Here is a 25,837-nt window from a genome sequence, read left to right as displayed (position 1 = left end):
GTTTTGTCACTACTTTAAGAAAGTTTTAAGCATCAAATTGTTCATTCTCCTGTGGTTGTACAGAGTGAATTACATACCTTATAACTGTTCTCCAGCTCTTTAGAGCTATTAACATTTAAATTACAAAATGTATACATAACTATCTCAATAATGTTTTCTGTACACTCAAAAGTAAATAAGCTTAGGAAATTTCAATCTGATATCACATAACAGCATAAATAAAGATGATGAGCTTACACATAACTGTCTTTTAAGTTTCCACTTTGACTATCCCCCTCATTTTATATATGTCTTTGAAAAACTTGCTTTGAATCTTTACATCCATTTCTTCATCTATAAAATGAATATAGTCCTTCCTCTTCAGGAGTACTATTGGAGATTAGTATGGAACATAATATTCAGTATGCTATAAGTAAGAGTTACTCATCAACTAGCATGATATATGAATTAACTTTGTTAATGTATGTCACCATGTGTTCACTGACCTAATTACTGCACCCACTAAAAGTTTTTTTCTGTAATTAGATTTCTCTCTGTATTGGACATTATTGTTATAAATGCTTTTGTTTCTTAAAATCTCATTCCTCTTCACTGCTAGTTTTTTAACATAAGATTCCTATGTACAACTTTCTTTACATTCGTTATTAAAACTCTTTAGAATATCTGAGTTTGATCACCAGGCATAAGAACTTTAATTCTGCTTCCTAAGGATATCATCTAATTTTCTACATTTTGTTGTTGATGATGTTGATCGTGGGGCTCTAACTCGGCCTGGGCACTGTCCCTGAGCACTTCAGCTTATGGCTACCACCCTACCCCTTGAAACACAGTGTCACTTCCTGTTTCTAGTAGTTAATTGGAGATAAGAGTCTCATGGACTTTCATGTCCATGCTGGCTTTGGATCTCAATCCTCAGATCTCAGCCTCCTGAGTAGCTGGGATTACAGGCGTGAGCCACTATGCCCAGCTAATTTTCTGGGTTTTGTTTTTTTTGTTTTTTTCATCTAATTTGGTTTTCTTTGCAAATCCATAATTGAAATCTTATCTTTTTCAGGAATGGGATATGGAGATAGAACAAGCACATTTTGTGGCACTCCTGAATTCCTTGCTCCAGAAGTATTAACAGAAACATCATATACAAGGGCTGTAGATTGGTGGGGCCTTGGTGTACTTATATATGAAATGCTCGTAGGTGAGGTAAGCAATTGGAAATAGGGAAGAGGGGAGAAGAAAGATGATTGAAAGAACAAGGCATGTCATATATAAAGTCTTCTGCATAAGTGGAACTTCAGTTTTGTAAGGTTTGTAATATGCTAATAGTTGATTGTCCTATGGCATCTTCACTGGCTTTTTTTATATTTAGGTATCTGATCAATTCTTTAGGAGTATTGTAGGAGACTAGCTTTTTCTTTTCTTTATTTCTTTTTTTTTTTTTTTTTTTTTTTTGGTGGGTCATGGGGTTTGAACTCTGGGTCTGGGCCCTGTCCCTGAGCTCTTCAGCTCAAGGCTACTGCCCTACCCGGGAAGCTACAGCTCCACTTCCCATTTTCTAGTGATTAATTGGAGATAATAGTCACTTGTTCTTTAGTGCCCAGGCTGGTTTTGAACCATGATCCTCAGATCTCAGCCTCCCGAGTAGCTAGGATTACAGGCATGAGCCACTGTGCCCTGTCAATCAAGGTGTACTACTTGAACCACACCACTATTCTTGCTTTTTACTGTTTAATTGGAGATAAGTGTCTTTGGACTTGTTTCCCAAGACTGGCTCCTCAGATCTCTCTGTCTCTCTGTCTCTCTGTCTGTCTCTGTCTCTGTCTCTCTCTCTCTCTCTCTCTCTGTCTCTCTCTCTCTCTCTCTGTCTCTCTCTCTCTCTCTCTGTCTCTCTCTCTCTCTCTCTCTCTCTCTCTCTCTCTCTCTCTCTCTCTCTCTCTCTCTCTCTTTCTCTCCCCCCTCCCTTCTCTACCCTCTCTCCCCTCTCCCCCCTCCCCTCTCCCTTCTCCTCTCTCTTGGTATGTGGTACCAAGGAATTGAACCTGGCCAGGTCTTTGTGCATGCTAGGCAAGCACTCTGCCATTAGGCCAAACTCCCAACCCTTACAGTTTTTAAGTGATGAAAGTTATCTGGTTAGTGTTTGTCTTTCTCTTATTACAAATAACTGAAAGCAGCTGCGCCCTGTGGCTCATGCCTGTAATCCAAAGCTACTCAGGAGGCCAAGATCTAAGGATCAAGGTTCAAAGACAGCCTGGGCACTAAAGACCCAGAGACTCTTATCTCCAATTAATCTCTAGAAAAGGGGAAGTAGGGCTGTGGCTCCAGGGTTAAGGTGGTAGCCTTGGGCCCAGAGTTTAAGCCCCATGACCCACAAAAATAAAATAACTAAAAACTCCATTTGCATTTTCAAATTTTTATTTGTGTACTTCTAGTGGATGGATATATAACAATGATTGAAGGACATTGGATTCTATGAATGTTGACGTTAAGTAGACTACTACTATTTTTTGTGGTGTGTGTATGTGTGTTTTAAAGTGCTGCTACTGCTGGCATTTGAACTCAGAGATTTATTTCTCTGCTTATTTTTTCACAACACTTAGCACTATAACCAGTTGAGCTAGCCATGGATCTCTCTTTTTTTTTTTTTTTGCAAGTTCTGGGGCTTGAACTCAGGGCCTGGGCACTGTCCCTGAGCTTCTTTTGTTCAAGGCTAGCACTTTTTGCCACTTGAACAACAACACCACTTCTTGCTTTTTATTTAGATGGTACTGAGGAATCAAACCCAGGGCTTCATGCATGCATGAATGCAAGCATTCCCCCATGATCTTTGTCTTTTTTTTTTTTTTCTTGTCAGTCCTGGGGCTTGAATTTAGGGCCTGACCACTGTCCTTGGGCTTTCTCAAAACTAGAGCTCTACCATTTGAGCCACAGCACCACTTCCTGCCTTTTCTATGTATGTGTTACCAAGGAATTGAACCCAGGTCTTCGTGTATGCTAGGCAAGCACTGCACTCTACTATTAGGCCAAACCCTTGCCCCTTTTTATATTTTTATGTGCACTTAAAACATACTTTTAGCTTTATCTTCTTAGATTTAATAATCTTTTGGCAGAAACCAAATACTTTAATATATGCAGGTTTTTCTTTATTTCTTTTTTTGCTGTTGAGAGACAGTAATAGTTTGCAGTATAGAATTGATCAATGGGTAAAATCACTTTTATTGCCCTTAAAATTCTGATCAAAATAGCCAAAATGTGAAAATGTTAACAGTGGAGTTTGTTGAGATTTGGAAAAGGAGATAAAGAGGAGTGACAGCCCGAGTCTGATCAAGATGTCTTTATGAATATATGGACGTGTTGAGAATGAAACCTCTTTGTAAAACTAATTTGTATTAATACAAAGTGGGAAATATTCTGATGAAGGTTAGAATTTCCAGCTGGGCGCTTTTTTTGGCTCACTCCTATAATCCTAGGTACTGAGGAGACTGAGATCTAAGGATCACAGTTCAAACCCAGACCATGCAGGAAAATCCAGGAAACTCTGGTCTCTAGTCAACCACCACCAGACCAGAAGAGGAGCTTGTGCCTTAAGGTCTAGAGCACTGGCCTTGAGTAAAAAAACTTAAGGACAGTGCACAGATCCTGAATTCAAGCCCCCTGACCTGGGGGGGTGGGAGGAGCCAGAACAACAGCTGTGATTTAAGTGATAGAGCCCTCTGCTTTAGCAAAAATAAAAGCTCAAGGACAGTGCCCTTACCCTGAGTTCAAACCCCAGTATCAGTAGACACGCACATCACACACACACACACAGACACACGGAAAAGAATTTTCTCTTTACTTGGTGCATTCATTCCAGAAATGAAGGAAACTAGATTTTTCCCATGAACTACATATTAGACTTATGCTGTGAATGAGTAGACAACTAAATTTTGGTTAAGTAAATGTTGAGATTTTGCTATATATTAGGAATTAGATTGGCAGATAAGCCTTTAAATGTGGGATCTGAATTCATTTTCATATATCTCTCAGACTAAAAATTCCATTTGTTCCATTAAAACTTTTTTCTGCTTAGCTTTATTCTTTAATACCTTATTAGGAGGCAAGAGACCAATTTAAACATAATGAGGTGTAAGCGTGGATTTTCTCAGTTGCCAGTAAGGGTTAGATGTATTGACTCATTTCAGTGATAATAGACACTAAATGACATTTAGACCTTTCAGGATTTTGAATTATTGAATAAAATGTAAGCCACCTGAAATTCTGAAGTTAAATTTTGATATCCCAGTTTTAAGCATAGTTTTTATCCCTTAGTGCAACAAATGGTTATACTAAATATAAGGTAACTACTTTTTTACAATCCAGTGTCATAATTTTAATATTGTTTACAAAAAATGCCCTGGCTATCTTTGGCACATTAAAGATGCCTTGTAATGGGTGCTTTCTGACCTCTTTTCATTCCTTTCACTAAGCATGCGATCACTGTGCCTATAATCTAGCTGTGTTTTGGTGCCATTAATTTGCTGTTGATTTTGAAAACAAAATGTGTATCTAAATATTCTCCATATGCAATAGACAGTTTTAAAGTATAGCCAGATAGATGAGTTTGTGAATGATATAAAATGGGATAGAGTATAATAAAATGGAATGGAATTAAGTGAAAGTCTATATTATGTATGTTGTACCGAAGAGGGCTCCATGTATGCTAGGCAAGCACTCTACCACTAGACCACACTCCCGGCCTCAAGAGATTTTTATAGATTCCCTATAATGTCAAGATTTCAGTAAGAGTATTGGGTAATAAATAGATACATAACAGTTTTGACCTTTTATAATACTTTTTTGGTTGCTAGTTCAGTGATTGGTTTTGTTCCTTTCTATGGCTTGAGTCTTAGTTGGACCTCAAAGAGATGATAACATTTTTTTACTGTATTAAAAATTACTTTGAGCCGGGATGGCTCATGCCTGTAATCCTAGCTACTCAAGAGGCTGAGATCTGAGGATCAAGGTTCAAAGACAGCCTGGGCACAAAAGGACCTCTGAGACTCTTATCTCCAATTAACCTCTAGGAAATGGGGCTTGCCTCAAGGGTAGGGCAGTAGCCTTGAGCTTAAGAGCTCAAGGACAGCGTCCAGGCCCAGAGTCCAAGCCCCATGACCCACAAAATAAATTAATTAATTAAATTAAAAAAAAAACCTACTTCAAAAAAATAATCATTTTGCAGTGATGGCTCACACCTATAAGCCTAGTTATTCAGAAAGGGAGATCTGAGCATCACAGTTCAAAGCCAGCCCAGGCAGCAAAGTCCATAAGATATTTGTCTCCAATTAATCACAGAAAAAGCAGGAAGTGGTGCTGTACCTCAAGTGGTAAAACACTAACCTTGGGCAAAAAAAATCTTAGGAACAGCACACAGGCCCAGCATTCAAGGCCCAGGACCAGCAACCAAAAGAATTATTTTAACCACCCCAAAATATTTCTTCTAGTCTCCTTTTCCTGGTGATGATGAAGAGGAAGTTTTCGACAGTATTGTAAATGATGAAGTAAGGTATCCAAGATTCTTATCTACAGAAGCTATTTCCATAATGAGAAGGGTAAGAACTAAATTAAGGCTTTTTTTAACTGAAGGAATTCTGTCCTACTGATCACCTGGTGTATTAACTTGTTCTAAAACTAGACAAATGTACATCCATAAAAGTTGGTTATAAACCAGTCTCTTTGACATATTGACAACAGAAATTTTCAAGTTGTGGGCCGGGATTTGGTCTACTGGTAGAGTGCTTGCCTAGCATGCATGAAGACCCAGGTTTGATTTCTCGGTACCACATATATAGAAAAAAGCCAGAAGTGGTGCCTAGGCTCAAGTGGTAGAGCTCTAGCCTTGAGAAAGCCCAAGGACAGTGCTCAGGTCCTGAGCTCAAGCCCAGGACTGGCAAAAAAAAAAAAAAAAAGAAGAAGAAATTTTGAAGTTGCTTTCAGTACACTGATAAACAGCCACCTGAAAAAGCTGAGCAAGAGTGCATAGCCCTGAGTTCAAGCCCCCCCACTACATGCATCAATTTTTAACTTCTTTATTGTATAGAGAAGTTATAGTTGCTTAAGTCAGGTAAAGATTACATGTCTTTTTGGACACCCCTTCCCTCACACTCTCCCAGTTTTTCCTTTCCATCCTCACCTACAAGTTGTGTGCTTCATTTTCAACATAGCAACCCAATTTTTTTAAAAAAGGGGGAAAAAACTGTTTGCAAATCAAATTGCGTAGCTCATTAAAAAGGTCACCCACATTCCAGTAATACAAAGATGATTTATGATTTAACAGTTTAACATGTATAAGCCAATACATGAACCATTTTAGATAGGATAATAAAGAGGCGAAGAGGGAGGAACAGAAGGAAATCATTGAATAAAGGCAACAAACTTGTTTTTGTTATCCTTTTAAATATTGTAATGAGAAGTAAAAAGTAAAATAGAACAGATTAAAAGTAAAATTTAATGGGGGCTGGGAGACAAGGCATAAGGACTGGAAGTGTGGGCTGGGAGTTTGGCCTAGTGGTTAAAGTGCTTGCCTAGCATGCATGAAGACCTGGGTTCGACTCCTCGGTACCACATACATAGAAGAAGCTGGAAGTGGTGCTGTGGCTCAAGTGGTAGAGCTCTGTCCTTAAGGAAAGCTTAAGGACAGTGCACAGGCCCTGAGTTCAAGCCCCAGGACTGGCAAACAAAGTAAATGTTAAAATTTGAGATTGGACAAAATTTCCCAGTAGATGTTTGAAAGTTTTATTTAATTCAGACTTTCTGTTTAATTCACACTTGCTGTTTGGTTTAGACAAATACAAGCAAAAACTGTCTAATTTTTTGAAAGCTATGAAATTCTGTTAATAGAAAATTAACTTTTTATTTATTTTTTTATTTTATATTATTATTATTATTTGCTTTGTTGTATTAGCTATTAAGAAGAAATCCTGAGCGGCGCCTTGGAGCTGGTGAGAAAGATGCAGAGGATGTAAAAAAGCACCCATTTTTTCGGGTAAGAATGGAAATTAAAGATTTTTTTAAATGTATTTTTAAATACAGTTACGAATGGTAAGCCTGGTCATTTTGTGTTTGTAATCCAGCTAGTTGATTGGAATGCTCTAATAGACAAAAAAGTCAAGCCTCCATTTGTACCTACCATCAGAGGCCGGGAAGATGTTAGTAATTTTGATGATGAATTTACCTCAGAAGCCCCTATTCTTACTCCACCTCGAGAACCAAGGATACTTTCAGAAGAGGAACAAGAAATGTTCAGAGATTTTGACTACATTGCTGATTGGTGTTAAGTTCCTGGACACTGTGAATACAAGCAGACTGGCTTAATTCAAGAAGAAGACCTCTAACAAATAGCATCCCTTCTTTTGCTCTCTGTTCCACCAACAGCTTCTGTGGGTTTGTTTTGTTTTCAGAAAACACATGAAGATTTGTTTTAAAGTACTATTTTAATAATTTCTTGAAAACAGGCTTCATAATGTTTTCAACATGAATCTGAGCACTGGAAACAGTTTCATGGCATTTAGGTTGAATGAAAATTGGTTTTGAAAGTTCCTTACAAATAAATACTTTTGGATCAATTCTCTTAAAAAAAGGAGAAACAATCTTTCCCTATCATTGCCATAAGCCTGCCTTAAGTAAAAATATTGTTTTTCTTTTTTTTCAAAATGGAAAAAGTGTTTGAAATGCTATTATGATTCACGTGAAATACAATTGTTTGACTAAGGCAGTGCTCTAATTTTTCTTAAAGAAATTACTGTAACAAAATAGTGACAGTTTATATACCTTTGGCTTGATTTTTTAAAATGACAATGAATTGTTACCTTTTTTAAACTTTTCTATATCAGGAGAAGAAATTTTTATTTGCCTTATCTTTACCATGTAACAGCTTTCAAACAGAGCTACTTGCCAAATATGTTGACAGAATGGAGTATCAGCATTTACTTAACATGTTAAGAGAACCAATATATTGTATGATACCATCCTCAAAGTGTACACACCCACAATGTCCAGTCATATCTTCTTCCAAAATCAGTGATCCTGAATAGCCCTTTTTTGATATGCTTTCTACATATATCACCCTAGTTCATCTTATTCTTGTGTCTGCTGTAGAAGGGAACTATATCTTGGTTTCTTTGTATACATACATGCTGTGAACATGTATATGTACAGGTTGTAATGTATTCTGTGTTGTAGGCTTATTATTTAATTTCACTATTTCATCACTTTTGCACAGTGGCCAAGCAGACACCTCAAACTACAGCATTTACATTAAGTGCATTTGTACATTTTGGGCCACTGGATCCAGATTTTATATTGGCAGTTACTGAGGGCAAAAGCAATATATTGTAACAGAATGTATAAGTATTTTTGATAAAACAGTCTATATTTTATAAAAAAAATATTGTAACACTAAAGCTGTACCTCAAAAGTCTCAAAACAATTTGATCATATACTTTTTAAACTTTTCAGTAGATCTATTTGTGGTTTTTTTCTTTTATTATCTTTCTCACTGTCCTTTTGCAAATCATGACTTTTTCCTCATGCTAGAATTGGAGGAGTGATGTATTTACTTTTCCCTTTCTAGTCTAGGATTTCATTGGTTTTCCCCAGTTCAGTAATAGCATCTTTGATCCTGTAACATGTTACAGTCATTATACCTCAGGAATATCAAGTTGGTAACTATACTGAATCAATAAATTACAGTGAGCTCATCTCTTAAAAACTTACGAAAAACCTGAAAATACACTGATTTATGAAGAGTTGAGCTTAAAATATTTTTATATATTTGAGCCTTTCTACGTAGTACTGGCAATGTTTTTACTCTTCTCTGAGAACAATTAAAATCGTGCAGGGATATTGCCTTCTAAATTGATTATTACCTAAGTTCCTTTGTGAGACAAGTTTATAAAAATAATACATTGTTCAAAGTTATTTTAAAATGCCAGCTAATTTCCTTGAAAAAATAATAAGGAATTTACTGTAATTGTCTGGCTTTAATTTAAACAGTGTTAATACAAATTAAAATGAAACACTAAATGCTTTTGAGGTACAGTCTGTTCACCTTTGCTGGTTCTGAAATATGCATACAAAGCAATGTCTAAAGTGGACTTTTAACATTAAAAACTGACAGCATTTTATAACTACACAATGTACAGAAAGTTTTAAATTGAAGTCAATCACTCAAAAAAATTAGTGGGTGGGATATATTCACACAATTAAGCTAAAGAAAGCACTAATTTTTTCTGTAGTTTTTAAAATATATATATTTTAGTGAGACTGAAAATTTTAAGAATGTAAATATATTTTGTTATTACTATACGTGTATGTGACTGCTCAGCACTTTGTAAGGGTATTAGGATATTTTAGATTGGTACACTATGCATACAAAAGAAATGTGCCTTTATGTCATTCTAAGAAAAAAGTGTTTTGCAGTCATAAATTACCACAAATGCACAAATTAAAGTTTAAATAGATTAAAATATAACTTTGGTTTTATTATTTTTTTAAAAAAAATTCCTAGTCATTAAGGTATTTATCAGGTTTATTGTGTTTATTGTGTTTAAAAATACTTTTAGACCTGGGAAAGTCTATATCCATAAAAATTCAAAACATATTGTCCTCTTCACTAAGAAAAAATGGGTAAAATTATATTTTACTTCTGTATAGTCAGTTGCCCTTAAATTCACAATCAGTAGAACAGTACAAGCATTTTTAGCCTTATTTAAAAATTGTAAATGGAACATGATAGAAATATAAAATATTCCATGTTCTGTCTGTAACAGTTTGAGGCTTTAACGAAAATTGCTTTTTCTTTCCCTATCTCCAACCCTGTCAGTAGCTTTAATTGAGATTCCTTATATAATAAGCACAATATATTTTGCTATTTTTCACTCTCAATCATTCTTTCATTTTCTCACCTCCTCAGTCTTCTAAACAGTCTCACAGTTCAAATATGTAAATATGTGTATGTGTGGTTGTGTATTTATATACATTTACACACATTATTGCATTCATATCCACAAACATGTATGCTGCTCAACAGTGATTTGACAAGAGCATAAGATAGGTCTGTTTTTAGGTTTGGGGGGGGGCTGTTTGTTTATTTTTGCCAGTCTGGGGTTGAGCTCAGAGCCTGAGCACTGTACTTGGACTTTCTCAAGGCTAGAGCTCTACCGCTTGAGCCTCAACACCACTTTCCGGCTTTTTTCTATGTATGTGATACTGAGGAATCGAACCCGGTCTTCATGCATGCTAGGCAAGCACTCTACCACTAGGCCAAACTCCTGGCCCTAGTTTTTGTTTTTTATAAAAACGTGCATACTGATTTCCATAGTGGTTAGTGGTTAATTTTAGGTAGCTTCCTTTTCAGTAGGGTTTGTGGATTTTACACACACACCTCCTAGCTAGTATTTGCTTTTTATTTTCTTGATGATTGCCATTCTGACTGGAGTGAAGTAGAATCTTAGTTTTGATTTGTATTTTCTTTGTGGCTGAGAATACTACACATTTCTTCATGTGTCTGTTAGCTATTTGCCCTTCTGAGAACTGTCTGATCAGTTTGCCCATTTATTAATTGAATATTTATCCTTTAATTTTTTCATAATTTTTTATTGTAATTAATAGAAGGGTTACATTATATTCGCCAGACAGAAGGTACATTAATTCACATACATTGATACCTTTTTCTCATGTCTTGGTCCCCATTTCCCTCCCCCCTTAATTTTTTATTACTTTGTATATTTTGCATATTAATCGTTTTCCTGTTGTGTAGCTGGTGTAGATTTTCTTCCATTGTTTTGGATTGTTTCTTGTTTCTGGTTATTGTTTCTTCCTACGTAGAACCCTTTTAATTTGATGTAGTTCCCATTTGCCAGTTCTTATTTTCTGGATAGTTGGACTCCTATTAAGGAAATAATTATTTGTGCCTCAATAACTTTCAGGGTTCACTACGTATTTTCCTGTAATAGATTTAAATTGTAGGTCTTAGTTTGAGTTCCTTGATCCATTTGGAGTTAATTTTGTACAGCAGAATAGATTTCAGTAACTTGCAGGTAGATACCCAGTTTAACCAGTACTATTTTTGGAAAAGAGTATTCTTTCTCCAGTGGATGTGTTTGGGTTCTTTGTCAAAAATTAGGCAATTGTACCTGGATGCTCATGGCTTATGCCTATACTCTTAACTACTCAGAAAGCAGAGACCTGGAGGATCACAATTCAGAGCCACCCAAGCAGAAAAGTCTGAGGTAATCCATCTCCAGTTGAGCAGCAAAAAGCCAGTCTGGAGATTTCGTTTAAGTAGTCGAGTGCTAGCTATGTACAAAAAAAGCCAAGCCAGAGTATAGGCTCTGGCTTCTATACTAGCAAACCCACACACATACACAAAAACATTAGATAGTTGTATCTGTGTAGTTTTATTTCTGGGTCTTTTATTCTTTTCCATTGCTCTTACCTGTTTTTTTGTTTTGGTTTGGTTTTGTTTCTCCATTACCATACTGTTTTTGTTACCTTGACTCTAGTATAATTTGAGTGTTATCCTGGAATGAAAAAGCTCAGGGACAGCACCCAGACCTTGAGTTCAAGGCCTGCCACCAACAAAGGATTGTAATATTTAACAAAGGATTGTAATATTCAAACTGCATAATGGCTGCAAGTTTTCTAGAGGTGATGGATGTATGTATAATATTCTCTGAACAATATGAATTATAAGCAAATCTGTACATAGAAACATTTTATAAACCAACAAAGAAAAATACTTGAAACTACCTAGGGAGAAGAATCTATATCCATACAGGAAAAGACTGGCACCTGAGTTCGAAACAGCAACAAATAGAGTACTTTCTGCAGCTTGCTAGTAAGCAAATGTACACCTAAAATTAGGTTGAATGTAAGAATTGTGACAATGAGAGTAATATTTTAAAAGGAGTATTTATCATGAGTACTATATTCTAAAAGATATGCTTTTTGGGGGGAGGAGGAGTCATGGGCCTTGAACTCTGGGCCTGGGTGCTGTCCCCAAGCTCTTCAGCTCAAAGCTACTGCCCTACCCCTGAGCCACAGCCCTACTTCCGGTTTTCTAGTGGTTAATTGGAGTTAAGAGTCTCACGTTCTTTAATGTCCGGGCTGGCTTTGAACCTCAGTCCTCAGATTTCAGCCTTCTGAGTAGCTAGGATTATAGGCTACAGGCGTGAGCCACTGCATCTGGCTGTAAAAGATATGAATTAAGGAGGAAATGGTGAGAGAGACAGAGAGAGAAAATATGATTGGAATTTCTTTTGTGGTTTTTTTCTTCAAGTTAACACAAACTGAATAGAGTGAGTCAGAACTAGATTTCTACAGTTATTGCTAAGGTGCCGTAAACACCATTTAACTATAGGTGTTAGTTAAATTGGTATCATAAGATAACAAAGATAATCACTTAAACATACAGTATATATAAAACCCAAACTGTGGGCTGAAGTCATGGCTCCAGTGAGCAAACAGCCAGAGTGATAATATGAGGCCCTAAGATCAGCCTCTGCTATAAAACAGCCAGAGTGACAGTACGAGGCCCTATGATTAACCTCTGCTGTAAAACCATAGACATCCATTCAAGTAAACTAATGTAAGTAGAGAAGACTTACAAATTGAAAAGTTTGTCAGAGGGGCCGGGAGTTTGGCCTAATGGTTAAAGTGCTTGCCTAGCATGCATGAAGACCCGGGTTCGATTCCTTGGTACCACATACATAGAAAAAAGCCAGAAGTGGTGCTGAGGCTCAAGGGGTAGAGCTCTAGCCTTGAGAAAGTCCAAGGACAGTGCTCAGACCCTGAGCTCAAGCCCAGGACTGGCCAAAAAAAAAAAAAAAAGAAAAGTTTGTCAGATTAAGTTTTATAAGGAAAAATTAGGTTTATTATAGCGAAAAAGGAAAGTTTGCCGGTGCTCACGCCTGTAATCCTGGCTACTCCCCAGCTGAGATCTGAGGATCCCGGAGCAACGCCAGCGGGGCGCACAAAAGGACCTGAGACTCTTCAATTAACCTTGAGAAAAGGGAACATGGGGCTTGGCTCTGAGTAAGTCGGTAGCCTTGAGCTGAAGAACTCGGGGACAACGCCCAGGCAAGTTCAAGCCCCATGACCCACAAAAAAAAAAAAGTTTAAGATATAAATAAATGGAGAAATGTGTGGTAAGAAGCATGAGGAAGGGTGTCAACAGACTTTTTTTTTTTTTTTTTTTGCCAGTCCTGGGCTTGAGCTCAGGGCCTGAGCACTGTCTTTGGACTTTCTCAAGGCCAGAGCTTTACCACTTGAGCCTCAGCACCACTTCCGGCTTTTTTCTATGTATGTGGTACCAAGGAATCGAACCCTGGTCTTATTCATGCATGCTAGGCAAGCACTCTACCACTAGGCCAAACTCCCAGCCCCTTGTCAACAGACTTTTAAGAATCAGCAATGATAGGGCTGATTCTTCATACAGAAAGCTGGAAGTGGTGCTGTGGCTCAAATGGTAGAGCTCTAGCCTTGAGGTAACTTAAGGACAGTGCTCAGGCCCTGAGTTCAAGCCCCAGGACTGGCCAAAAAAAAAAAAGCTTAATCCCATGGACATACAGAATTCTGCAGCTAAATCCAGCAACTAAAGTTCATTCTTTGCAATAACAATTGGAGCTTTTTCTAAAAATTGAGCCATAAATTATAAGAAGTTACAGTTAAATTGTATTTTCTAATAGTTAAACAAAAAGTTTTTATATACAATGTTATTTGTGTATGTGAAAAAATATAGTTTCAATTGGCCAAAGCAAGGATGAATTCTAATAGTTATTTAATACCTGGATTAAGTAAAAACATCTAGAACTAAAACTAAGCTATAGCAAAGGTAATAAATCCATGGAACTTTGCAAACTAAATGCCTATTAGCAAAAGGAAAGTTCAAATATCCAACTGTTCAGCTTATGATAGCACAAGGGAATAACTCATTACCCAGTGGAACTAATAGAAAAGACAAAAGAATCTTTAAAATGCTAACAAAATGGTCAAAGCTCTGGAAAGGTAATGAAAAACATACATACTGTTGAAGTCCTTCTACAGAGAAAATACTAGCTTGTACAGTTTCACAAATTCTTCCACACCTTCAAGAGATTTTAACTTTATTAGAATATTTATTGATAATGTCCAAAGTGTCTGCCACCAAACTAAGAAATTAGTATAACTTTCTGAGGATAGCACAATACTAGCAGATCAGATTCAATGATATCTACTCCTACAGTTACTATCCCACTAGCAAACTGTGCTTATAACAGGAATGCAAGTGTAGCATAGTATTAGAAAATCTGGAGTGTCATTTGCCGTAATAGTTAAGGTAGAGCTAATTCCTGACTTTCAAAAAACAGTTTTCTTTACCTAACAAAAGTGTTTATATTAAAATAAAAACTGGGCTGGGAGTGTAGCCTAGTGGTAGAATCGTTTGCCAAGCAAACAAAGTCCTGGGTTCGATTCCTTGGTACCACGTACACAGAAAAAGCCAAAAGTGGTGCTTTGGCTCAAGTGGTAGAGTGGTAGCCTTGAGAAAGCCCAATGACAATACCCAGTCCCTGAGTTCAAGCCCCCAAACTGGCCAAAAACAAAAACCCTAAATCCAAAGAAGACCTTGGAAAGAACTTTGGAATTACTCCTCTTAAATTGCAAGTAGAATTAGGCTGCTCATTACCACCTCTTTAACATTGAACTCAGCTACTTCCTGGCATAAAATTCAAGAGAAGAAGGAAAATGGCTATTTGCAGATAATGCTCTTAGGATGTTTAAAATTTGCTACAAACAATAGTTTATTCAAGATCCTAAATATAAAATGACAGAGAAGTTGTTTATGCACCATCATCAAAAACCTTGGAGAAAAATATGAAATGCATCCTTTCCAATAGCGACAAAAGATGCTCAAGGCCAGGCACTGGTGGTAGGTAGCTCAGAGTTAGCAATCTTAGCACTCTGGAGGCTGACATGTGAAGACTACAGTTTGAAGTCAGCCTGGGCAGGAAAGCCTGAGATACTAACCTCCAGTTAACCACCAAAACACGGAAAGGGGCACTGTGGTTCAAGTGGTAAGAGTACTGTCGTGAGCACAAAAGATCAGGGGCAGCACCAAAAATAACTTTAAAAAAAAAGATGTTCAAGACAAGAATAAAAATCTTTTTGGGGAGATACTCAAAATGTAGAAATATTATTTATGAACAATGTCAAATTTCTCTGAAATCTGGACAACTCCAATCATGAATCCAGTAAATCCTTGTAGGTCTTCACCTGCCTCATTACAAGCACAAACACATACAACCCAACAGTGACTCCAGTGTTAGAGCATCAGCCAAGGCTCCAGTAAGTGAGCTCAAGTAAAGGTAGCTCTGAGTTCAAACCCTAGTACTGCAAAATAATAAAAAGTGTAAGAAAGCAAAGCTGTTAACACTATGTTAAGGAAAAGTCTGTTTCATGAAGAGACAGAACAGCCTTGATTCCTTACGTGTGATCTGCTTGGTAAAACAAATGGAAATCTTATTCTTGTCTTACTCCGCAACAGAGTTAATGCCTTATGTTTTGTTTTGTTTTGTTTTTGTTTTTGTTTTTGCCAGTCCTGGGCTTGAGTTCAGGGCCTGAGCACTGTCCTTGGACTTTCTCAAGGCTAGAGCTCTACCACTTGAGCCTCAGCACCACTTCTGGCTTTTTTTTTTTCTATATGTGGTACTGTGGAATCGAACCCGGGTCTTCATGCATGCTAGGCAAGCACTTTAACCACTAGACCAAACTCCCGGCCCAACGCCTAATGTTTTGATGTAATCATAAGTTCTGCAGAGAAGCAATCAACACCAAAAAAGATCAGAAAATGCCAGTACTTGGGTTTGAATTCTAGCTTTTGTGCTCTCATCTGAGCCACACCTGCAGTTCCAGATTTTTCTTGTTTGCATAGGGATAAGTCTCATGAATTAATCCAGACTGGTTTCATATTGTCCTTAGATTTCAGTCTCTTGAGTATGGTCTGGGCAGGAAAGTTTTATCTCCAGTTAACCATCAAAAAGCTGAAAGTGGAATTATGGCTCAAATGCTAAAGTGACAGCCTTGAGCAAAAACGCTCAGGTGCAGTGCCCAGGCCAGCAGTTCAAGCCTAGTAGTGACACAAAAACAAATAGAAATCATTTTAGGACAATTAACAACATTTTTATCATACTTGACATTTGTCAGATCAGGATAAAAGTGATTTCAATTTTTTCCACTATTATTGATGTAAATTTAACAATTTTAATTCTCAGTGATCACTGTGTAAATATATTTTCCCTCTGTAGCTACTATACAATATGTGAGGTGTAAATAGTTTTATCCCAAACTGATTATCCTCAGCTGAATAAATTATTGCATAGGAGACATGAAATGTTTTCTTAATATTTCTTGCTTCTGCATTAACAGCGTGTGTGTGTGTGTGTGTGTGTGTGTGTGTGTGTGTGTGTGATGTGTCTGTCTGTCTGTCCTGGGGCTTGAACTCAGAGCCTAGGTGCTGTTCTTTAGCCTTTTCTACTCAAGGCCAGTGCTCTACTACTTGAGCCAAAGCTCCACTTCCAGTTTTCAGATAAGTAGGAGATAAGAGTTTTACAGGCTTTTCTGCTCATTCTGGCTTCATTTAGCTATTCCCAGAATTCAGCTTCTTTGAGACAGGGTCTCAGTGTGTAGTTTGATAGTGTGTACTTAATGGCTTCCTGTCTCTCCTCTTGTTCTGGAATTGTAGCTGTCCACACCACTCCCAACTAGCTTTCTAGCTTTTTTTTCTTTTTTTTTTTTTCTTTTTTGTTCCAGTCCTGGGGCTTGAACTCAGGGTCTAAGCACTGTTCTTGGGCTTTCTCAAGGCTATAGCGCTCTAGTCCTTGAGCCACAGCACCATTTCCGACTTTTCTATTTGTGTGGTACCGAGGAATCAAACCTGGGTCTTCCTGCATGCTTGGCAAGTGCTCTACCACTAGGCTAAACTCCCAGCCCCGGCTTTTCTTTTTTTTATGTCACCTTTTTCTCTTTGTTTTTCTCTTGGAGTGTTTTATGCCCAGCAGGATGTTCTAGGAAGCCAGGCATGATGATGCTTTAGACTCTCACAAGTGGGAAGCTAGCTTGGGCAACTTAGCAAGACCCCATCTCAAAACAATAATGATAAGTGACAATTATAAAAACATGTTCCGGGCTTACTTTTTACATTGCCCTCCAGAATTAACCTACTTCTTAAGAAAGCGAATTCCTAGATCCCCTCTATGTGACAATGCTCAGGAAACAATTTTAAAGCATGTGTTTGGGCCATGCGCCAGTAGCTCACACCTGTAATCCTAACTACTTAGGAAACTGGTATCTGAGAACTATGGTTCAGAGCCAGCCCAAGCAGGAAAGTCTGACTTTCTTCCCCCCAGACCTGGCGCTTGAGCTCAGGGTTTGAGCTCAAGGCCTGAGCACTGTCCTGGGCTTTCTCAAGGATAGAGCTGTACCTGTTGAGCCACAGGACCACTTCTGATTTTATCTATATACGTAGTACTGAGGAATCAAACCTGGGTCTTTGTGCATGCTAGGCCAGCACTCTACTACTAGGCGAAACTCCCGGCCCCCAGGATAGTCTGACTCTTATCTCCAGTTAACTACCAGAACACCCACAAGGGGAACTTCAGCTCTAGTAGTAGAGTGCTAAGCTCAGGGACAGTGCCAGGCCCTGAGTTCAACCCAAGTACTGTCATTTTCTTTTTTTAAAGGGTACTCATGCTCTCATGCTCATACCTCCGTCTTTAAAGGAACTTCTAAACTGATCCTCATTTCACATTTGCACATTTCTTGGACTACCACCCACCTCCCAACCCTCAACAACATTTTCCAGGGTCTTTTGTTGTGATTTGAATTTGCACCGTAAACCAGTATTTTGTCCTACTGTAGAAAGTTGGTGATTTTAATGGAGATTACTATACATTGTTTGAGAATTATACAAAAGCTTAAAAGAGCCAGGCATGGTGGCTCATGCCTGTAATCCTAGCTACTCAGGAGGCTGAGATCTGACGATCGCTGTTCAAAGCCAGCTGGGGCACTAAAGAACATGAGACTCATCTCTAATTAATTCACTAGAATACGGGACGTGGGGCTGTGGCTCAGGGGAGGGTGGTAGCCTTGAGCTGGAGAGCTCAGGGACAGTGCCCAGACCCAGAGTTCAAGCCCCATAACCCCCCCACACACACACATGCACACGAAAAAGATTTTCTGCTGCTATTTTCATACTTCAGTGAGAGCCAGTTGTGTAGGTCAGTGGTCCTAAACAGTCCCACTCTGGGGTGCTTACATTCCAAATTGTTCCTTTGAACTACTTACGCAAAATTGCCATGTGTGCACATGCCCACACATACATACTTTATTGTATATTTTGAAATTCAACTTATTTCTAACATTTACAGTATTAAGCTAAATTGTAGCCTTGGGCTCTTCGTGCTTGTAGTTTTTACATTTGAGCCACTTTCTGCATCACTGATTTATTGAAAATGGTAAGCTGACTAGTGCTAAACAACAAGCAAGTGATTTGAAACTACTTTCTCCCCTTAGCTAGCAATCTGTGAGGTGTGCAGGAAATATTAAAGGTATTAACAAGTTAGTAGTGTTTATATGGAAATAGTAATTAAACTTACCTTTTACAAATTTGTAATTATGTGGGGGGAGGGGAGCAATTTCCTTCCCTGGCCCTCTGATTGTACAAACATGTCTTAGTCTTTAGTAGACTTCCATGACTTTTGGCAAGCTAAACACCCAAGACAGATGTGCTAGTTTTCACATCCATTGTCATGAACTCATCAAACCCCGGACTCCTTTAAAGAATTAACTCTAGTCTCGAGGGGACTCTGCTTGTCCCTGAACATGGATTCTCCTGCCTGACCACTCCTTGAGTGCATTCCAGTCTAAGTAGGAGGGATAGAGCCAAGACCATTTGGACAGTGACATATTAATCACATTACCAGCCTAGCCCTCTGTAGGTTCACATAACCCTGTCAACTCAGAATTATATACTGAATTCAAATATAGACTGTAAGTGCAACAGTCCTAAAAAAAGAGTAATATCTTGAATAATGAGCATTTTATCTGTTCTTACCACAAGATTATTGTGACTATTTAGCTTATTGCTTGTCATTTCCCAGTTCCTTAATCTGCATAGTTCTGCTTACAGCACAATCATACTGCAGTCAGAAATGAAAAATCTGGAGAAGTACCTTCTGCTTGCCAAAAACTTATTCCATAATTGTTAATACCATTTATTACCTCAGCATCCTATAATGGGCTTCAAAAATGGCTGAAATAGGCTAGGTACAGAAGGATTGTGGTTCAAGGCTACTGTGAGGGAAGAAGTGAGACCCCACATCTCAACCAATAAATAACCTGGATACGGTGAAGCTCTATTGTCACTCAGGAAGCATAAATAGAATTGTGGTTTCAGTTGGCCCAATGATAAACATGGGACTCTATCTGAAAAATAACTTATGCGATGCTGGGCCTATCCTTGCTACTCTGGAGGCTATAAGGAGTGGGTTTGAAGCCAGCCCAGGCAGGAAAGTCCAGGAGACTCCTATCTCCCATTAATTACCAAAAAGCTGGAGTGGAGCTGTGGCTCAGTCGATGGAGTGCTAGGCTTGAGCACAAAAACTCAGGGACAAGCCGGGCGGTGGGTGCAGTGGCTCCTGCCTGTAATCCTAGCTATTTTGGGGGCTGAAATCTGAGGATCAAGGTTCAAAACCAGCCTGGACACAAAAGGACCTGAGACTTATCTCCAATTAACCTCTAGGAAGTGGGGCTTGGTTCAAGAGTAGGGCAGTAACCTTGAGCTGCAGAGCTCAGGGACAGTGCCCAGCCTCAGGGACAGGGCCCAGGCCAAGTTCAAGGCCCATGACCCACAAAACAAAAACAAAAACACCTCAGGGACAGCACCCAATCCCCAAGTTCAAGCCCCAAAACACTGGTGTGCATGTGCGTGTGTACACACACACGCACACACTAAAGCAAAGTCTCAAGACAGCTGAAGTGGTAGAATGCTTGACTACTGAGTGTGAAGGAGACCTTGAATTCCAATCTTAACACTGCCAAAAAAAAAAAAAAAAAAAACTGAAAGACTAACAGATTATCTTTGATGTACACATTGGTTGTGTTGATACTTAAGAAGAGAGTAAAGACAGGGCACATCCACACAACCCCTGCCCAAGCACTGCACATTCTGGGATTTGCAGTGCTGGTTGACTTTGGGCTCTGTTCAAATCCTCTTCTATTAACACACCTTCTTTGGAATCAGTAATGAAGACACCATTCCTAGGCCACTAACTGAGAAATTTCATTTCCAGTTCCAATTCTTGGGAGAAATTGAGGAACACAATTGAAGTAGCTCCATGTCCCATCCACAGATACACATGGATGGCCTACATCCATTCAAATTGTTTTTAAAAATCACATATTACATCAATGGAGACTTCTTCCCACTCTTCTGTTTCCTAGTTGAAGCTTTCATCACCTTGCAGCCAGGCTTCTTCACCTCACAGGTCTTCTAGCTTTGACTTTTATCAACCAATATTGTATTCACCACTTGGCAGCTAGAGCAGTGTTTCAAAAATGCAAACCCTCCATTGATTTTCACCTCTCATGGTGAACTACTAGCTTTGTGTTTTGGCTCACAGGCATGACATGGTACAACCTGCCTTTTATTTATTTATTTATTTATTTATTTATTTATTTATTTATTTATTTATTTTTATAGTCCTGAGCTTAAACTTTGGCCTGGTGGGCTGGGAGTTTGGCCTAGTGGTAGAGTGCCTGCCTCGCATGCACGAAGACCCAGGTTCGATTCCTCGGTGCCACATACATAGAAAAAGCCCGAAGTGGTACGGTGGCTTAGGATAGAATTCTAACCTTGAGGAAAGCCCAAGGACAGTGCTCACGCCCTGAGCTCAAACCCTGGCAAAAAAAAAAAAAAAAAAAAAAAAAAAAAAAAAACCAAAACTTTGGCCTGGGTGCTGTCCCTGAGCCATTTTGTGCTCAAGACTAGTGCTCTACCATTTGGGAAACAGTGTCACTTTTTTTTTTTTTGAGTAGTTTATTGGAGATGAGAGTCTCACAGACTTCCCTCCCCTGGCTGGCTTCGAACTGTGATCCTCAGGTCTCAACCTCCTGAGTAACTAGGATTATAGGCAACCAGCTTCTTAACTGCATCTTACTATATGCTGGCCTTCTTCCTGCTCTCCTGCTTCATCTGCAAACATGTGCTTTTCCCTACTTTGGGACACAAGATTTTGACACAAAATGGAGTCCTCAGATATTCGCAGTGATTTGGTAACACGGATGCCCGCAGCAGTGCTATTAGTGTACCAAAGACAAACTAGCTTATGGTACTTGACAGTAGAAATGAGAGCATCTTTCCCGAAGCTTGGCTAGGAAGGACAGGAGTGTGTCAGGGACTGGGAGGTCAGGACATGGAAGAAACTACTGTTTGCATATTCATGAAAAGGAGCTAGAAAAAGGGGCTGGCAAACTGAAGTTCCTCCTACAGGACATCCATGTACTGTAGTCTCAGCTGTAGTTCAGATGCTGACCTTTTCTTCTGCCAGGGATAGAGCTGAGATTGATGACAATGACCTTAACTACGAATCATTCCAGAATCTACTTAAGAATTCCTGAATTGGGTTTCTTTACCCTGTTACTAAACTTTCTGAAACATGTAAGTTCTCAATGCCAAACAGGTCACAGAATTTTTTACTGTTGTCCGTTGGGTTTCTCTTTGGAATACTCTTTCCTCAAGGTAAAGTTTGTCATGTTGGTAGACAGAATGTCATTCTGACATGAGGTCAGTGAAAGGGCCAGAGCTAATGAAATGTGACTTTCCACTAGTCTCCTCCAAGATAGAACTATTCAAACCCCACTCTGTGTGCCTTCCATAACTTGTACTAGAATCATGGTTTGTTTGTTTGTTTGTTTTTGCCAGTCCTGGACTTGAGCTCAGGGCCTGAGCACTGTCCTTGGACTTTCCTCAAGGCTAGTCTTCTACCCCGAGCCACCGCACCACTTCTGGCTTTTTCTATGTTTGTGGAATCGAACGTGGGTCTTTGTGCATGCTAGGCAGGCACTCCCAGCCTAGAATCATACTTTAATTTATTTGTTTCCCAACATTTCTATTCATCTCTAACATCAAGTGCACAGAGCTTTGACACGCAGCAAATGTTCAATAAATGTAATTGTTTCATTAATTATTTCAAAGTCCAATTTCTGCCAGGAGCTGGTGTCTCATGCCTGTAATCCTAGCTACTTAGGAGGCTGAGATCTGAGGATCGCAGTTCAAAACTGGCCCAGATCCTGAGAAACTCTTGTCTCCAATTAACAACCAGAAAACCAGAAGTGGCACTGTGGCTCAAGAGGTAAAGCTCTAGCCTTGAGATGAAGAGCTCAGGGGTTTAGTGCCAAGGCCCAGGGTTCAATCCCCACAACCAAAAAAAAAGTACAATTTCTGCATTAACCTACTTGACTTCACTGACATGATGTAAATAAAACAGTAGGTCATATTCACCTCGTGGATTTCCTTTCTGAAGTCTTTGCAAGTCTCCTTTGCTCTATACAATGGCATAAGTGACTAAAATGTTATGTTAGTGATCGAAACTATTCATGTTGGGCTGCAACATTAAAAAGATATGCCTTGGACAATCCTACAATATTTGGCTCCTAGCTTTATCATTTTTAGACACAGAAATGTTCCACTTGAAATGATTTACAAGCATTTGGAAAATCAGGCTGTGGAAATAGCAAAAGAATGGAGAAGAGTCTCCTTCTATTGCTGATATGTAATATGACCTTGGACAAGTTCCATCCCACTACAGTTATGGGAACGTTTCATACTAACATTCTATAAATTAAGGAATTTTACCAAATCAAATCTAACATTAAAAAAAAAAAAAAAACTTCAGTTAGTGTGGTGGCTCACGCCTGTAACCCTAGCTACTCAGGAGGTTAAGATGTGAGGATCAAGGTTCAAAGCCAGCCCAGGCACAAAAGGACCTGAGACTTTTATCTCCAATTAATCTCTAGAAAATAGGAAGTTAGGCAGTGGCTCAAGGGTAGGGCCGTAGCCTTGAGCCGAAGAGCTCAGGGACATCACCCAGGCCTAGGGGCAGGGCAGTAGCTTCCAGCTGAAGAGCTCAAGGACAGTGCTCTGGCCATGTTCAAGCCTCATGACGCACACACAAAAAAAACCCAAAAAGGGTCAGGAGTTTAGACTAGTAGTAGAGTGCTTGCCTAGAAGCATGAAGACCTAGGTTCAGTTCCTTGATACCACATACATAGAAAAAAGCCAGAAGTGGTGCTATGGCTCAAGTGGAGCTCTAGCCTTGAGAAAGTCCAAGGACAGTGCTCAGGCCCTGAGCTTAAGCCCAGGACTGGCAAAAAATTAAAATAAAAAACAAACTTCAGTGTTGCTCCGCTGTATAACAAAACAGAGGGCCCAGTTGGTTCTTCTAGAGCTACAGCTGAAATTTTTCTAGTCTTTTAGAGCTGACACTGAATGCTGTCCATTCTCCAGGTTTGCTCTCTGGAAAAGACATAATACACTTACTGAGCTAAAATTGTAGATGCCACAGTCAAAACTCTTGAAAAAAGTGCCAAGTTCCTCCTGTATACTAGAAAGCTTCTGTTTTAAACTGAAAAGCGATTCCCCCACCTCCTTCACATTAATAGGTGGGAAAAATTCAGTGCATAGACAGTGCTTGCTATCTAAACTATTAGGAGGGTATCTATCAGTCAAGATCGATTGTTTTCTAATGTTTCTAGCTACCGAGTGGGAAGGAAGTAGACATAGCAAACTGAGTAATCAGACTGCCGACTTGCTTCATGAAGTCATCGTGATGGTCCAGATTCATTTGTGAGTGCCACCTAGTACTTTCAACTTAGACCTGACTTTTTTTTGGGGGGGGGAGGGGTGGTGTCATGGGGCTAGAACTCTGGCACTCTCACAGTCTCACTTCCTATTTTCTAGAGGTTAACTGGAGATAAGAGTCTCAGGTCCTTTTGTGCCTGGGCTGGCTTTGAACCTTGATCCTCAGATCTCAGCCTCCTGAGTAGCTAGGATTACAGGCGTGAGCCACTGTGTCTGGCTTGTACTGCATCTTTTAACTTGATCTTTTATCTCAAATCCCAAGACCTTTGCAGCTTCCCAAAAGACCTGCACATCTTCTAATGAGATGATTCAGGTTCCTGGATAGGATCTGGACGGTGACAGGATGCCAGGGAAATCAATAATGGGATTATCGGATTTTAACTTTCAGTTCCACCCCCCATGTCCCAGCCCCCAGGAAGGAGATGCTGAATGGCTAATGATGTAAATAGTCATGCTTTCAAAAGAAAGCTGCCATGAAACCCCAAGAGAAATCAGGCATGATGGTGCAAATAAACCTTGCATCCCAACATTTGAGTGAAGCAAGAGAATCTTGAGTTTGAGGCCAACCTGGGCCACATGGGGTGATGATTCAAAAATGTTAAAAAAAAAATAGTAAAATAGAATCCTAATCACCCAAGAGGGCAGAGCTAATCTCTGGGTAAAGGAATAATACTTCTTGGTAACTCCAAGTGGTAACTCCAACTGGAAGGTAGAGCCCCCAAGAAACTCCTGGAACCGCTGTGCGTTTCCCAAAGGCTTTGTTTCTTATGTATCTCTTTTATATATGGCTGTCCACAGGTTCCTTTTGTACTTCCTTTATCATAAGCTGGGTTCTTTGAGCTGGCATAGCAAATTAATGAAACAGATGTTGAGGAGGAAGTGGGAGCCTCAATTTACAGGTGTTTGAATTTATAGGTGGCCACCTACTGGCTGCAACTGGTATCTGAAGTGGGTTGAGCTCTTAACCTGTGGATCTGCTACTTGGCTGTACTGACAGAACTGGTAGCTGCTGGAGTGCTGATTGGTGCATAAAGCTGCCTCCCCTCACCCCCCAACAAGCATCAAAGTAAATGGTTTATGATTGAAAAAATGGCTATTTCTTCTTAGTCACCATTTCCCTCTTTGTCAAAAGCCCTGGAAATGACAGGGTAAATGCCACCCCTCAATCATCCCCAGTGCCAGAGAAAGGCCAATGAAGATTATGAATGTAAGTTTATGAAAAATGCTGAAGGCCTAACTGAATGATGCACTTATAGTGGTGCCTTATAATCTAAAAACCCTGATGAAGAAGGGTGTGTAAATAACTGGGAGGAGGGGTGAATGAGGTGTTTTGGGGTTCGGGGAATCTTTCAGTATTCCACAATTGGCAAATGAGATTAAAACCCAGCAGCAGGAAAAGTCAGGGCCACTGACAATTGAAAATATTGGCATGGGGCACAGGGGCCTCTTGCCTGGATTAGGACCAGATGGGTAATACGCTGACCCCCTCAGCTGCTCATCTTGATAATTAAAGTAAATCTTGCACCTGTGATAGAAAATGAGCTTAGGAACCAAAGATAACTATGGGTAAAGGACACTGGTTGCTTTGAACACAAAGGCTTATTATCAAGAGGCATAGAGTTTAAGCTTTTAGTTTTGAGGAAGAACTAAAAAAACATTTATAGCCCTTTTGTCAATGGGGTGGTTTTAAAACATTCAAAAGCTCCTTAAGAAGCTAGATACAATTTTTTTTAAAAAAATAATTTATTTGAAAGGTACAATCAAGCATCACTGACTTAGTGGAGAGACCTCAGTCCTGTCTCAAGTATTAAACAGTATAGATCTTCCTTGATTTTCCCAGTTTTACTTTTTGCCAGTCTTGGGGCTTGAATTCAAAGCTTGGGCACGTTCCTTGGACTTTTTTTCAAGGTTATC

At 39.2% G+C, this 25,837-nt stretch overlaps 1 protein-coding gene across 2 annotated transcripts in view; it reads left to right on the top strand.

Annotated features, from left to right (window-relative positions):
* Pkn2 (protein kinase N2) overlaps nt 1-9,499 on the top strand; it is a 116,886-nt gene extending 107,387 nt beyond the window's left edge. For both annotated transcript variants that reach the window (XM_090334461.1, XM_090334460.1), the window contains 4 exons: nt 1,055-1,197; nt 5,472-5,579; nt 6,932-7,012; nt 7,101-9,499. In XM_090334461.1, coding sequence (XP_090190587.1) covers nt 1,055-1,197; nt 5,472-5,579; nt 6,932-7,012; nt 7,101-7,304 — 536 coding nt within the window. In that variant the 3' untranslated portion in view covers nt 7,305-9,499. The remainder of the gene's footprint in view (nt 1-1,054; nt 1,198-5,471; nt 5,580-6,931; nt 7,013-7,100) is intronic.
* The last annotated feature ends 16,338 nt before the right edge of the window (nt 9,500-25,837 follow it).

The sequence above is a fragment of the Megascapheus bottae genome, chromosome 6 (genome assembly GCF_031878675.1).
Source record: "Megascapheus bottae isolate mThoBot1 chromosome 6, mThoBot2.hap1, whole genome shotgun sequence".
NCBI classification, from domain to species: domain Eukaryota; kingdom Metazoa; phylum Chordata; class Mammalia; order Rodentia; family Geomyidae; genus Megascapheus; species Megascapheus bottae.
This window is presented reverse-complemented; position numbering and strand designations above follow the sequence as displayed.